General features: G+C 39.5%; 1 protein-coding gene across 1 annotated transcript in view; it reads right to left on the bottom strand.

The window, feature by feature from the left end:
- Positions 1 to 2,413: 2,413 nt before the first annotated feature.
- ARSB (arylsulfatase B) overlaps positions 2,414 to 13,495 on the bottom strand; it is a 186,178-nt gene continuing 175,096 nt past the window's right edge. Inside the window, exons 7-8 of the mRNA XM_030846513.3 lie at positions 5,597 to 5,719; positions 2,414 to 4,819 (exon numbers count right to left, since the gene is read on the bottom strand). Coding sequence (XP_030702373.2) covers positions 4,554 to 4,819; positions 5,597 to 5,719 — 389 coding nt within the window. The 3' untranslated portion in view covers positions 2,414 to 4,553. The remainder of the gene's footprint in view (positions 4,820 to 5,596; positions 5,720 to 13,495) is intronic.

Consider the following 13,495-nt stretch of genomic DNA (forward strand, 5'->3'; position numbering starts at 1 on the left):
AGGCTGGTCTTGGAATGGCCTGAAAATGAACCAATCTACACAAGCGATGACTATTCTCTACTTGGACAAAAAATAGATTTTAAGTTTAAGTGGTGACTGGGAAGGATAATCACTACTTCAATACATTTAGTATTGGCTGGATTATTCTTAAAAACTGTTGAGCTAGAAATAACTTGGTACCACAGAATCGAATCATAAGCCCTTTAGGGCCAGAGGCCATGCCCTCAGTCTTGTTTGTGTCATTTCCTGGTCTCTACACCCCTCCCCCAGCACCGATACATGGGTGTGACTCCTTCAGGAAAACCTGGGTAACAAAATCTCAGTTTAGGAAATCTAAATCGATGTATTCAGGTTTTGTAAATACAGAAACCTAAATTTGTGTTTTCAAAAGGATTCACAGAAAGGTTTCTTCAAATAGATGTCCTTGTAGCATTTAAAATGTTTTATTTACAAATGTTTGTGTGTTCCAGGTACATTTTTGTAACTTATAAGTATGTAGTGCTCTTTTTGTTCTAAGGGCAGGTGTTTTTTGTTTTAAAGTACTTTTTAATTAGGTACAACATATAAACCGTAAAGTGCATTAAGTATACCTCTCAGTGAGTTTTTACATATGGATACACCCATGTAAAGACCACTAGATCAAGATACAGAGCATTTTCTAAACCCCAAAATGTTTCAGCATGCCCCTCCCTAGTTAGTATCCTTTCCCCATAAGGAAAGCACCAAGTTGACTTCTATCACCAAATTAGATTTTTTTTTTAAGACTGAGCACGATCTCAGGAAATTTTTAGCACACTATTACTTCTCACCATTGTATTAGAATTCAGTCAGTTGAGAGTCAATGAACCGACATTTATTGAACATCTACTATGTGCCAGGGATTGTTCTGGACCCTAGGGATATAAGAGAAGTTAGGGATTATCTACTTCAACCCATCACTTCATCAGGTAAAAAAACTGAGGCACAGAGCAGGTTAAATGATTTGTCCATGGTCATCCTACCAGTAAAGAGCAAAGCTGGATGCTTTTTCTACTCTTTCTCTTCAAATAGCAACATTTGATAAATGCATGTGGAGTTGATTGTACAATCAATACCCCAGGAAGCTACATTTGTCCATTCTCCTCTGTTGTCTGTGGTGGTGCCAAATAGGTCCACAAGTCTTAACACTTCCCTTAAAAGGTGGAGCCTAATTCTCCTCCTCTGTGTATGAGCTGGACTTAGTGACTCCTTTTTAAGGAAGTGAAAAAAGGTGGAAGGGACAGTGTATGATTCTGGAGACCAGGTCATAAAAGGTACTGCAGCTCCCTCTTTCTCTCTCTGGATTTCTGGCTCTGCTGGAAGTTTGCTGCCATGTGTGAGGAGAGCCCATGGAGAGGCCCACAGGGCAAGGAACTGAGGCCTCCAGCCAAGAGCCTTGTGAGTGAGTCACCTTGGAATAGGGTCTTCTAACCCCAGTCAAGCCTTCAGATGACTGTAGACCTGGTCAACTGCTTGACTACAACCTCATGAGAGACCCTGAGCCAGAGCCACCCAGGTAAACCCCTCCTAAAGTCCTGACTCTCATGTAATGTGTGATGTACCAAATCTTCATTGCTTTAAGCTGCTAAATTTGGGGGTAATTTATTATATAGCAATAGAGGACTAATACACTCCCTTATTACCACTTTATATTTACTCCGACCCTCTCCTGACCTTCCTCCAATATCCTATTTTATAGTTTGTGTCTTTGGGGCAATGATGGACACATCTTTTTTAGCTCTGATATTTTTTGCTCTATTTATTTATTGAATAGCTTTCTTGAGTTATAATTCACATACCATAAATGGGTCAACACATTTTAACCATTTTAAAGTATACAGTTCAGAGGCATTAAGTGCATTCATGATGTTGTGCGACCACCACCACTACCCAGTTCCAGAACTTTTTCATCTCCCAAATGGAAACCCCATACTCACAGCTGACACATTTTCAAAGATAAATTTAATTTTTTTGTCCCCCAAATCTGGCACAATCAGGTAGTAAAAAGAAAAAAAAATGAAATAAAACTTCTTTAAAGGTAAACAAAATCAGAGAAAACACCATTAATACTTCTAATGACAGCATGTGAATCTGTTCACATTCTTGTACAGAATAAGAAAATTCAATGAGTACATTCTATTATGGATAACATAAAATCTCAAATAAAAGTTTTACCAAAAAATCAGTCTTGGGCTTCCCTGGTGGCGCAGTGGTTGGGAGTCCGCCTGCCGATGCAGGGGACACAGGTTCGTGCCCCGGTCCGGGAAGATACCACATGCCGCGGAGCGGCTGGGCCCGTGAGCCATGGCCGCTGAGCCTGCGCGTCCGGAGCCTGTGCTCCGCAATGGGAGAGGCCACAGCAGTGAGAGGCCCGCGTACCGCAAAAAAAAAAAAAAAAAAAAAAAAATCAGTCTTTAAAATTCCCTTTAGGTCCATTGAGTGCAGAACATCCACATCGTACATAGAGATTAAGAAACTCTAACTGGGAACAGCTGCTGGGACAGCAGGGGGAGCAAATAGGTATCATGTAGTGATGGCCTCCAATCTTATAGTATTAATGGTACCTACAGCCTTGGGGTTAGAAGGCTCCGGAAGGAACCTCTGGGCTCAGTTAGTTCATAATATCCACCACAGGTTTGGGAGTGAGAGTTAGTAGCATTTTGGCCAGATGCATGCCAGCCCAGGAGTAGGGTACATGTTGGTAACAGGTGTCATTAATCTTAGCACCATTTCTTTCCAATCATTGTTATTTTAATACAAGTTAGTCGTAACCGGAGAATATTGCTACTGAATTGAAGGAATGGCTGTACCATGACCTATGTCATATAGCTTGGTAGTTTTAGTTTCTAGTGTCCTCTGCAGAAGAGAACTGAGGATTATTGGCAGAAGAGTATCTTCAGTAGGCATATTTTTCTCCCCTCTCCCTCTGAGAGGACATTACAACTTCACTATGGCGTGTCCTAGACTTCCCAGATATGCAGACTGTGCTCCTACCCCAGGAGGGCAGCTCGAGAACAGAAAAGCTACGGTTGGAAGATATTTATATTCAGCCCCGTATTCAGCTCATTGGATTAGCACCTTCCATGGTGTGAGACTTTCTCATTTACTCATTTGTTCATTCATTCATTTATTTTTTTTAAAGTGTATTGAGTGCCTTCTATGTAACAGGCATTGATCCAGGCATTGATGACAGGCAGTGAATGAAACAGTGGAGCTAATGCAAAAAAGAGTATAGTTTTTGGACATACTTCTCTGAGTTTGACACTCCTGAAGCTAATCTGGACTGGTCCACGTTAGTAGGACACTGGTGGGGCTAAGAAAGAGCTGGCAGGTCAAACTGTGCATCCTCCTTCCCCAACTTCAGAACCTCAATACAAGCAGTAAAACTGAGAGAATAAGAGAAACGTGGACCTACCTTCATCTGTGTTACCAAGGCTCGGTATCCCGGATGCCGGCCATTTCCTTTTTCAAATTGCCTACTTGCATCGTCTCAGGACAATATTATCCTTTTCCAAGGTTTCTCCTCACTGCCACCGAAGAGCAGTGCAACTGAATATATTATGAGACATAGCTACACTCATGAGAATAAACTAGAAAAAAAGCCACCAAGCAGATGACAGAGACCCAAGCACTGCCATGAGCATGCCCACAGAGCCAGACGCACCGCCCGTTCTGGGCGGGGCTCTAGCTTTAGTGTCAGGAGCAAAAGGAAGGCAGGCCTCAGCAGTGTTCCAAAAACCAGTGGTGCTCATAGTGGAGAAGCGAAGCACCCTTCCCAGGCATGGGACACGTGAGTCAGAAGAAAGGGTAGAAAAAGAACCACAAAGGAAGCAGGGTAGCAGGTAGTCCAGACAAGATGAGCAGTGGCTGGAAAAAACTGGGGAAAAAACAAATTTCCCTATTGTAAAAACCAAAACCAAGGAGTAGGCCTAGTGCCACACTGATCTTAATAATGCAACGAGCCTTATGCTCCATGACGGGATGAGTGACGAGGTGAGTGAAGAGATGCATGAGCGAGGGGTGAACCAAGCCAGCGTATTCACATGGGATGCCTAAACACGATGTCTCACAGACAGGGAGAACCCCTGGCCAACAGAACCATTAACAACTGTCTGACCCTTTCATTTGTTCCAAGAAATGTGAATCACTCCAATAAAACCCAGCTATGGCCAGAAGGAACTCTAACATCTGACTTGTGAGGCAAAAAGAACCAGCTGCTCCAGGTTCCAAGACTCAACAATTTCCTCTTTCAAATCGTGTTCCCCGCTGTCCCACAGCTCAGGAAAGAGGGAATGAAGCCAGTCACCCTCTCCTCTAGACACACGCCCCAGTCAACAGCAGAAGTGTTCAGATTTTATCAGCATCTCAAATGTACTAGGGGTTGAAATTAGACACCTCAGTGTGGTTTAGGAGCAAGAGAAGGGCCAGGTGAACCCAGGTTGGGAGAACAATGAGACAAGGGTCACAAAGTAAAGGCCTGAAGTCCAACTCGCAACAGAAAGGCTTTCTAGCTGCCCCTTAGGTTGCCTGAAATCCTACATCCAAGGGCCCCAAGCCCCAGTGGCCTTGGGATCACAGCGGGGATCTTGTGCTGGGAAGTACACGGGCACCGAGTGTTTCTGGTAGAACTGCAGACGGGAAAGGAGCTGCTTGACGATATGAGGATATTCTCTTGACAGGTCATGCTTTTCCTGTGGGTCCTGATCAATGTCAAAGAGCCAGAAGGTCTTGGTCGGTGGGTCCAAGGAGGGTATCATGGAAACATTATATTGAGATGGCGGAGGAAACCAGTAACCACAGCCTGGCAAAGAAATACAACAGTTTATTGGAGGAGGAGTATTGTAGGCAGGTTCTAATTTCAAGGAAGGAGTCTGGGGGACAAGGCTGAGCTCTGTTGTGGGTAGGGACACGTAAAAAAATCTGGCCCTTGATGCTATGTCTAGATCTGTCTCCGACTCTGACTTCTGGTGCTTTAACTAAACATGTCTCATGTGTGTGTGTCTGGGGGTGGTGGTGGTGGTAGTTATTTTTAGTTGTCACAGTGACTTGTCGGGGGGTGCTACTGCCATTTAGTGGTCTGGGCCAGGGATACTAAAATATCTTAGAACGTATGGGACAGTCACAAACGATGAAGGATTGTCTTGCCGCAAACGCCAAGAATGCCCTCATTATAAACATTGCTTAATTGCATCACAATCTTAACCATCATACCACATACCATAAAAATATTTAAAAGATGTCACTTGTAGAGAATGTGCTCAGGGGAAGCAACCTCCTCCCCCCGCTATACCATTGGTTGAAGATGTAGCTTTCAGAGATGCTCTTTGCTAGCTAGAAGTGCTGTGCTTGACGGTCGTGCATATCGGAAACCCTTATTTTCCATGAAGCACTAGAGCTGCATTTCTTCCTTTCACCCTCCCCCCACCTCTACAGTTAATTCTTAATTTTTAAAAAATTTAGGACCAGATGACACTCCTTCCCCTCATTCAGCAGCCCCAGAGATCATGTTTTGCAAAAGACAGTTGCTCTTTGGTAAAGTTTTCCTAGCTGTTCTAGTGGGAAATGTTAAGCCTTCTACCTGGGTAGCCCGTGAGGAGTTTCCAGTTCCTGTGTCTGATGGCAGCATGGACAGATGTGTTGAAGCCTGAATATTCTGGAAGGGAAGAATCATACTTTGCCGGAACCATGCTGTTCCCAGGACCTGGTGAGAGGGTTTGGAAGAATCAGATCACTGTTACTGGAATGTGTCGTCATAAATCAACATTTTACATCCCTCTTGCAGAACAGTAGCTTTTATTCAACACTGGCGCGTAAATGTGGATCCTGCCACAGAAATGAATCTTCTATTAAATATAAACAGAAAGCTCCAGTTACATTAAACGTCAGTCATAAACCACCACTAATATAAAGGAAATCCCAAAGAGATTAGAACACTAATTCATCCTTAAAACCACTATGCTCTGCTTGCGTACCGCTGGCCACATGCAGAACTGTGTCCTGTGACAGCATGTGGGGTTGTTTCTTTGGTAGGTTTTGTTTGTGCTGTTAAATGATTGAGTTAAATCCATTCTCTGTGTATACTTGTACACCTATGCAGATAATATAATACATTATAAAATGCACATTTTAATGGAGTCTGTCTCAAGCTATGAGAGTTCAAGCATGCCATGATAAATCGTACATACATTTATTTTTTTAACCACACTTATGAAATCTAAAAGTAAGTGAGCAACGCTCAGTTAACTATTCAGATAAGATAATTCTGGTATATAAATTATTGGTTGGTATCATGGATTATATTAATTTATCATCTTGAGGTCTTATATTAATTGATCATCAGGTTTGGAGGGGCACAATTAATAGTGCCTGCTCCCTCTTCCCCTCTTGACTTTGGAACCAGTTGAGAGGTAGAGGCCAGAGAGATGGAGCTAAAAATATTGCTTTTGTTACTGATAAAGTTGATTGGAGAGAACATAACTTCAGAACTGTGTCAGAGAGGGCTTGCTAATATTTGACGCTTGTGTGTTGACATATATCCTAGGGACAGGCTGGCTCCAAAATTAGACAAAAGGGTCTGAACTGAGCATGCTCAGTTCCTTCTTTCGGATAACTTCCTTCTGCACCTGCTTGTGGGGAGGAGCGAATAAGGTGAGAGAGACCTGAGTTCTACTCTAGTTGAAGACCCTGGTGGATCCCTGAAGGCAAGGTATGGAGGTCCCCACCTCACTCCTACCTGTGCCTGTTTAAAAGCTGCAACTTAGGGCTTCATTGTTTAATATTTAGTCTGTTTTAAATCCACATTTATCTGTCAACTTTTCAAATATGGTCATAGCAATCACCTTGGGTGTACTTCCAAAGGCTGTCAGACTACCTGTCCAATGACTAATAGCTGTAGTGTGTGATGTGTCTGTAAAAGTGCCCTCACCACCATCTGTCCAGCATCACCATCATGTGATAAAGGACTTTGAGAGTGCCCTCCACCCCGCCGGAGCGGGACTTCTGTGCTGCACGCAGCTTAACGCGGGAAGCACTGGCAGTGGTGGAAAAGGCAGGGAGTTTCATTCTTTTTTTTTTTTTTTTTTTTTTTGTGGTACGCGGGCCTCTCCCGCTGTAGAGCACAGGCTCAGGACGCGCAGGCTCAGCGGCCATGGCTCACGGGCCTAGCCGCTCCGCGGCATGTGGGATTTTCCCGGACCGGGACACGAACCCGTGTCCCCTGCATCGGCAGGCGGACTCCCAACCACTGCGCCACCAGGCATGCCCCGGGAGTTTCATTCTTTTGTCAATCTTGTGGGAATGACCCTGGAGAGGCATACTGCAGACTGAGCCAATAAACATTGGTGGTTTCAGACCTTCAGTCTTAACAATCAGTACCAACAAATCATCAGCACCAAAGAGGAAATCTTTTGGACTTCTTGTTTCTCTGTTTGCTTGTGGCTATTTTGGCTCCAATACAAACGGATGCTTCTAGCAATCGAGGTGTATGCGGACGTCTACCATAGGAAGTACGTTCTTAATAGACAGACTGTGGTAGAACTGTGAGCCGTCATGATTTACTGCTCACAAGTTTGTATATAAAGACCACATTTTGATAGCAAAGAATGTTAAATAAAACAAGTACGCTTTGTGAACACAAACAAAGGAAGGAAATTTAGCTGTCTCAGCTATACTTATATTTATATACATTTATTTTTAAAACAAACAGGAACATAAAATACCTAAACAATAAATAAGTCTAAGACTAAATGATGAAAGATGCTGTTATCTCAACTTAAGTTTTTTTCATTTTGAGAAATTAAACAAAGCGCAAAGCACAAAGAATAATATAACTAACACCCTGTAAGCTGTCACCCAGAATGAACAGATGTTAACATTTTGTCATATTTGCCTTTTTTTTTTAAATAAGGGAAGTAGGACAATTAAGATGAAGTGACAGACTCCTTTTTCTCCATCCTCAATCCCAGTCCCTTCCCCCACTGCCCCAGAGGCTGCTGCTGTCACGACTTCAGTGTGTGCTTCAGCCATTTAAAAATACAGTAACACATATATGGGTCAAGGAATAATACACAGTAGTTTTATACTTTAGAAATGTACATGTATGTGTTATGCTATACATATTTGGCAGCTTGCTTTTTCATCCACTACTGTGTTTTTAAAGCTCAGTGATTATGTATGTATGTGTGTGTGTGTATATATATATATATATTCTTTTTAACTATTTAGTATTTCACTACATAAGAATACCACATTTTATTTATGCATTCCCCTTTTAATGGGAATTTAGGTTACTTTACTTATTTATTTATTTTTGCTATTACAGTTGACCCTTGAACAAAAAGGGTTTTTTTTTTTAAATGATCCTATTTTATTTTTATTTATTTATTTTTAATATCTTTATTGGAGTATAATTGCTTTACAATGTTGTGTTAGTTTGTGTTGTATAACAAAGTGAATCAGCTATATGTATACATATATCTCAATATCTCCTCCCTCTTGTGTCTCCCTCCCACCCTCCCTATCCCACCCCTCTAGGTGGTCAAAAAGCACCGAGCTGGTCTCCCTGTGCTATGCGGCTGCTTCCCACTAGCTATCTATTTTACATTTGGCAGTATATGTAAGTCCATGCCACTCTCTCACTTCATCCCAGCTTACCCTGAACCCTCCCCAGGTCCTCAAGTCCATTCTCTATGTCTGCGTCTTTATTCCTGCCCCTAGGTTCTTCAGAACCATTTTTTTTTTTTTTAGATTCCATATATATGTGTTAGCATACGGTATTTGCTTTTCTCTTTCTGACTTACTTCACTCTGTATGACAGACTCTAGGTCCATCCACCTCACTACAAATAACTCAATTTCGTTTCTTTTTATGGCTGAGTAATAGTCCATTGTATATATGTACCACATCTTCTTTATCCATTCATCTGTCAATGGACACTTAGGTTGTTTCCATGGCCTGGCTATTGTAAATAGAGCTGCAGTGAACATGGTGGTACATGACTCTTTTTTGAATTATGGTTTTCTCAGGGTATATGCCCAGTAGTAGGTTGTATGGTAGTTCTATTTTTAGTTTTTTAAGGAACCTCCATACTGTTCTCCATAGTGGCTGTATCAATTTACATTCCCACCAACAGTGCAAGAGGGTTCCCTTTTCTCCACACCCTTTCCAGCATTTATTGTTTGTAGATTTTTTGATGATGGCCATTCTGACTGGTGTGAGGTGATACCTCACTGTGGTTTTGACTTGCATTTCTCTATTGATTAGCGATGTTGAGCAACCTTTCATGTGTTTGTTGGCAATCTGTATATCTTCTTTGAAGAAATGTCCGTTTAGGTCTTCTGACCATTTTTGGATTGGGTTGTTTGTTTTTTTGATATTGACCTGCATGGGCTGCTTGTATATTTTGGAGATAAATCTTTTGTCAGTTGCTTCATTTGCAAATATTTTCTCCCATTCTGAGGGTTGTCTTTTCATCTTATTTATGGTTTCCTTTGCTGGGCAAAAGTTTTTAAATTTCATTAGGTCCCATTTGTTTATTTTTGTTTTATTTCCATTTCTCTAGTAGGTGGGTCAAAAAGGATCTTGCTATGATTTATGTCATAGAGTGTTCTGCCTATGTTTTCCTCTAAGAGTTTGAAAGTGTCTGGCCTTACATTTAGGTTTTTAATCCATTTTGAGTTTATTTTTGTGTATGGTGTTAGGGAATGTTCTAATTTCATTCTTTTACATGTAGCTGTCCAGTTTTCTCAGCACCACTAATTGAAGAGGCTGTCTTTTCTCCATTGTATATTCTTGCCTCCTTTATCAAAGAGAAGGTGACCATATGTGTGTGGGTTTATCTCTGGGCTTTCTATCCTGTTCCATTGATCTATATTTCTGGTTTTGTGCCAGTTCCACACTGTCTTGATTACTGTAGCTTTGTAGTATAGTCTGAAGTCAGGGAGCCTGATTCCTCCAGCTCCATTTTTCTTTCTCAAGATTGCTTTGGCTATTTGGGGTCTTTTGTGTTTCCATACAAATTGTAAAATTTTTGAACAACACGAGTTTGAAATGCATGGGTCCACTTGTACACGGATTGTTTTCAAGAGTAAATACTACAGGATCCGAGGTTGCTTGAAACCATGGATGTGGAACTGCGGATACGGAGAAACTATGGGTACAGAGCATTGACTATGTTATACGCGGATTTCCAACTGCACAACTGCACAGAGGGCTGCCGCCCCTAACTCCCACATTGTTCAAGCGTCAACTGCATAAGCCATCCTACAGTGAACATTGGTCTTCAAGAGTCATCTCATCATTGTTGGCCTTTTGTATTTTCAATATACATTTTAGGATCAGCTTGTCAATTTCCCAGACAAGCTGCTGGGATATTGATTATAATGATACTGACTTCAGGGATCAGTTTGGGGGTATTGATGCCTTAAAACATTGAGACTTACAGCTCACGGGTATGGTGGATCCTGACATTTATTTAGGTTTTAAAATTTTTCTCTTAATAACATTTTATGATTTTCTGTGTAGAGGTCTTACACATCCTTTGTTAACACCCAGTTGGTTGATGTCTTTTGATACTAATATAAATACTAAGATATATTTCACATTCTGAATGTTTGTTGCTAGTATGTAAAAATACAATTGACTTTTTCACATACTGACCTTGTATCCAGTGACTTTGCCAAATTCATTTGTTAATTCTAATCCTTTGTTTATAGATTCTTGGGATTTTCTACACATATAGTGTCATCCGCAAATAACATTTGTTTCCTCCCTGTATTATCTTTACATCTTTTAATTTCCTTTTCTTACCTTATGACACTGAACAAAATCTCCAGTATAATTTTTTTTATATCTGAATCACTTTACCGCACACCAGAAACCAACACAACACTGCAAATCAACCACACTTCAGTTAAAAAAAAAAAAAAAAAAGGATCTATGGCAAAGTAAAATAGGTGGTAAAATCCAGTATAATTTTGAATAAAAGTAGTGATAGTGCAAATTTCTGTCTCATTCCTGATTTCAGAGGAAAAGCTTTTAATAGTTCACTGTTAAGTATGATGTCAATATAAAATTTTTGTAGATACACTTTATCAGATTAAAGAAGATCCTTTCTATTCCCAATTTACTAAGAATTTGTATTTTATCGTGATTGTTAAATGTTATCATATGCTTTTTCTGCATAAAATGAGAATATTATATAATTATTCTTTTCTAACCTTTAATGTAATGAATTACATTTATTGATTTTTAAATGCTAAACCAACCTTGCATTTATGGGATAAACTGCTTTTAGTCATGATGTTTGTCCTTTTTATATATTGCTGGATTCACATTTTATGACTGATTATATTTGCCAGCAAATATTCACATTTTGTTTAAGATTTTTGCACCTATGCTCAACACAGAAATTGCTCTAAAATTTTTCTTGTAATGTTCCTATCATGTTATTGAATCAAGGTTATATAGGTTTTATAAAAGGAATTGGGAAGTGTTCCCTGAAGAGTTTGTGTAAAATGAATGTTACTCCCTAAATATTTTGAAGAGTTCATTTGTGAAGTTATCTGGGTCTAGAGTTTTCTTTGGGGGAAGGTTTTAAATTATTGATTTTTTAACAGATATAGGGCCATTCAGATCTTCTATTTCTCCTTTTGTCAGTTTTGATAAATTGTATTTTATTGGGAATTTGTCTAGTTCATATAAACTTTTGGTCTTTAAATTCTCTTTCTAATGCCTGTAGCATCTGTAGTAATACCATCTTTTCATTCCTGATATTAGCAATTTCTCCTTTTCACTTTTTTCCCATGATAAATTTTGCTAAAGGTTAATTGATTTTATTAGTTTTTTCAAACAACCTGTTTTTGAGCTTTAGAGCCTCACTGTAGTATGTTTTTCTATTTCATTAATCTCATCTCTTATCATTATCCTTTTCTTCCCTCTATTTTCTTTGGGCTTAATTTGATGTTTCTTTTATAACTTCAGGAATAATTTATTTTCAGCATGTTTTTCATTTCTGATATATACATTTAATACTATACATTTTTATCCAAGCACCAATTTTTTTTATTGTGCAAGTTTTAAATATGCATCTTCATTATTCAGATCAACATATTCTCTAATTTCCATTGTGATTTTCTTTTTGACTCATGGTTTATTTGAAAGTATTGCCTAATGCTCAAACATTTAAGAATTTCCTAGTTATCCTTTTGTTATTAATTTCCAGTTTAATTCCATTATGGTTAGAAAATATATTTCTTGAGTTTTAAAAATAAACTTTTAAGTTTAGAATCATTTTAGATGTACAGTATATGATTTAAATCCTTTGAAAAGTGTTGATATTTGCTTCATGGCCCAGCACATGGTCAATTGTGTACTATTCCATTCTTACTTGAAAAAACATGTATTCTCAAGTTGTTGGGTGCAATATCATAGTTTATTAACGCTGTTCAAATCTTTTATATCTGTACTGAATTTTTGGTTTCTTTGCTTGTTCTATCAGTTACTGACAGTTATGCTGAAAATCTTTCACAATAATTTAGAATTTGTTCATTTCTCCTTTTAGTTCTGTCATTTTTTGCTTCACACATTTTGAGACTATATTATTAAATGCTTACAAATTTAGAAGCAAAATTCTGGTTGATCACCCCCCCCCTTTTAAAAATATATTTATTTATTTACTTATTTATTTGGCTGCACTGGGTCTTAGTTGTGGCACACGGGATCTTTATTGCTGCGTGCAGGATCTTCCTTGTGGTGGTGCGGGATCTTTAGTTGCGCCGTGCAGGATCTTTTAGTTGCAGCATGCAGGCTCTTAGCTGTGGCATGAGGGATCTAGTTCCCTGACCAGGGATTGAACCCAGACCCCCTGCATTGGGAGCATGGAGCCTTAACTGCTGGACCACCAGGGAAGTTCCTGATTGTTCTTTTTATAATTTTGAAAAATTCTTCTTTATCTCTAATAATGTTTTCTCTCTTTAATTCTACTTTGATGTATAGATACTGCAGTATTAGCTGTCATTGTTGTTGTTAGTCTTTGAATAGTGTATCTTTTTCCATCTATCTTTTCAGTGTTAGGCTCATATGCAATACAAAGAAGTATAAAAGAGGGTATGGTAGGCAGGATAATGACCACTAAAGATGCCCATAGCCAAATACACCGGGAACCTGTGAATACGTCACCATACTTGGCAAAAGAAACTTTGCAGATAGGATTAAGTGTAAGAACCTTGAGATATGGAAATCATCCCAGATTATCTGGATGGGCCCATTCTAATCACATGAGTCCATAAAAGCAGGGACTATTTTCTGACTATAGTCAGAGGGAATTTTGGCCAGAAGAGTGAGAGAGATTGCTCAAAGGCAACATTGCTGACTTTGAAGATGGAAAAGGGGGCTATAAGCTAAGGAATGTGGACAGCCACCAGAAGTTGGAAAAAGCAAGGAAATGGATTTTATACTAGAGCCTCCAGAAGGGAACACA

Source organism: Globicephala melas, chromosome 3 (assembly GCF_963455315.2).
Source record: "Globicephala melas chromosome 3, mGloMel1.2, whole genome shotgun sequence".
NCBI lineage: Eukaryota > Metazoa > Chordata > Mammalia > Artiodactyla > Delphinidae > Globicephala > Globicephala melas.